Genomic DNA, 1400 nt, shown 5'->3' with positions numbered 1-1400 from the left:
AATTGGGGTGATCCCAGCCGGGACGATTCCCTTCTCCAAAGCAATTGGGGTGATCCCAGCCGGGACGATCCCCGGGAGCTCCCGCGCGCCACCGCCTTTGCCTTCCTGATGCCTCCCATTGCCCTTGAGAGAGGAAAAGGGGATGGAAAAGAGTGGGCTGGGAATGTGGCATCTGGGAATGAGCGGTCCCTAGTGCTTTGCCTCCCAAGAGGCAGCAAAAACGCCGTGGTTTTGCCCCGGGTTTTGCCCCAAAAGCGCCGTCCCAGGCCAGGCCTTAGCCCCGGCGCGGCCCCTAACGAGGGCACCACTAATTGCGCCCGTGGGTGCCCCCGTGGGTGCCCCCGCAGGGCGCCTCGGCGCTCTTCGACATGATCGAGTACTACGAGTCGGCCACGCACCTCAACATCTCCTTCAACAAGCACATCGGCACGCGCGGCTGGCAGGCGGCCGCGCACATGATGAGGAAGGTGAGGAAGGCCGGGGGGGCTGCCGAGGGGCCCCCGGGGCCCGGGGGGTCACGCGGGGGGAGGTGGGGGGTTCACACGGGATTGCATGGAGATTTGGGGGTGTCACGCGTGGGGATTTGGGGTTTCCACACGTGGGGATTTGGAGGTGTCGCATGTGGGGATTTGGGAGTTTCACGTGTGGGGGTTTTGTGGGGATTTGGGGGTGTCACACGGGGTTTTGTGGGAATTTGGGGGCTTCACACGTGGGGATTTGGGGGTATCACACGTGGGGGTTTAATGGAGATTTGGGGGTGTCACGGGATTTGGGGGTATCACACATGGGGGTTTCATGGGGATTTGGGGGTGTCACATGTGGGGATTTGGGGGGTATCACACATGGGGGATTAATGGGGATTTGGGGGTGTCACACGTGGGGGTTTCATGGAGATTTGGGGGTGTCACACGTGGGGATTTGGGGGTTTCACACGTGGCGGTTTCATGGGGATTTGGGGGTTTCAGCGCCAAAATGGCCCTTCCCTCGGGCCAAACGCCCCAGTGCTGGGGGCCTCGGCTTGATGGGAGCGGGCTCCGGCGGGGGGGAGCGCGGGGCCCCCGCGCAGGCACCCACGGGGGTCTCCTCCCGCAGACCAACTGCCTGCAGTACGTGGACGCGCGCTGCACGCCGCTGCTCGAGCCCTCGGCGCCCTTCGTGGCGCGCGCGCTGCGCATCAGCAGCAGCCTCGAGGTGCTGCACCTGGAGAGCGCCAGCCTCTCGGGGCGCCCGCTCATGCTGCTCGGTGAGTCCTGCGCGCTAATTAGCGGCCCTCGTTAGCGCGGCGGGACGAGCCGGTCGAGCCCGGGCGGGAGCAGGGAGCGGAGCCGGGCGCCGTCCTCACGTGCTGCCCGCGCCGAGGGAATGAACCCCCCCAAAGCCCCCGTGTTCCCGAGGGAATG

At 65.5% G+C, this 1400-nt stretch overlaps 1 protein-coding gene across 1 annotated transcript in view; it reads left to right on the top strand.

Moving 5' to 3' along the window:
• The window catches only part of PPP1R37 (protein phosphatase 1 regulatory subunit 37), a gene marked incomplete at its 5' end in the record, with an annotated part of 10745 nt that overhangs the window by 3487 nt on the left and 5858 nt on the right, over positions 1-1400 (top strand). Inside the window, 2 exons of the mRNA XM_026051466.1 lie at positions 348-467; positions 1093-1243. Coding sequence (XP_025907251.1) covers positions 348-467; positions 1093-1243 — 271 coding nt within the window. The remainder of the gene's footprint in view (positions 1-347; positions 468-1092; positions 1244-1400) is intronic.

This window comes from Nothoprocta perdicaria, unplaced genomic scaffold (genome assembly GCF_003342845.1).
Source record: "Nothoprocta perdicaria isolate Ctin4 unplaced genomic scaffold, notPer1 scaffold_759, whole genome shotgun sequence".
Taxonomy (NCBI): domain Eukaryota; kingdom Metazoa; phylum Chordata; class Aves; order Tinamiformes; family Tinamidae; genus Nothoprocta; species Nothoprocta perdicaria.
This window is presented reverse-complemented; position numbering and strand designations above follow the sequence as displayed.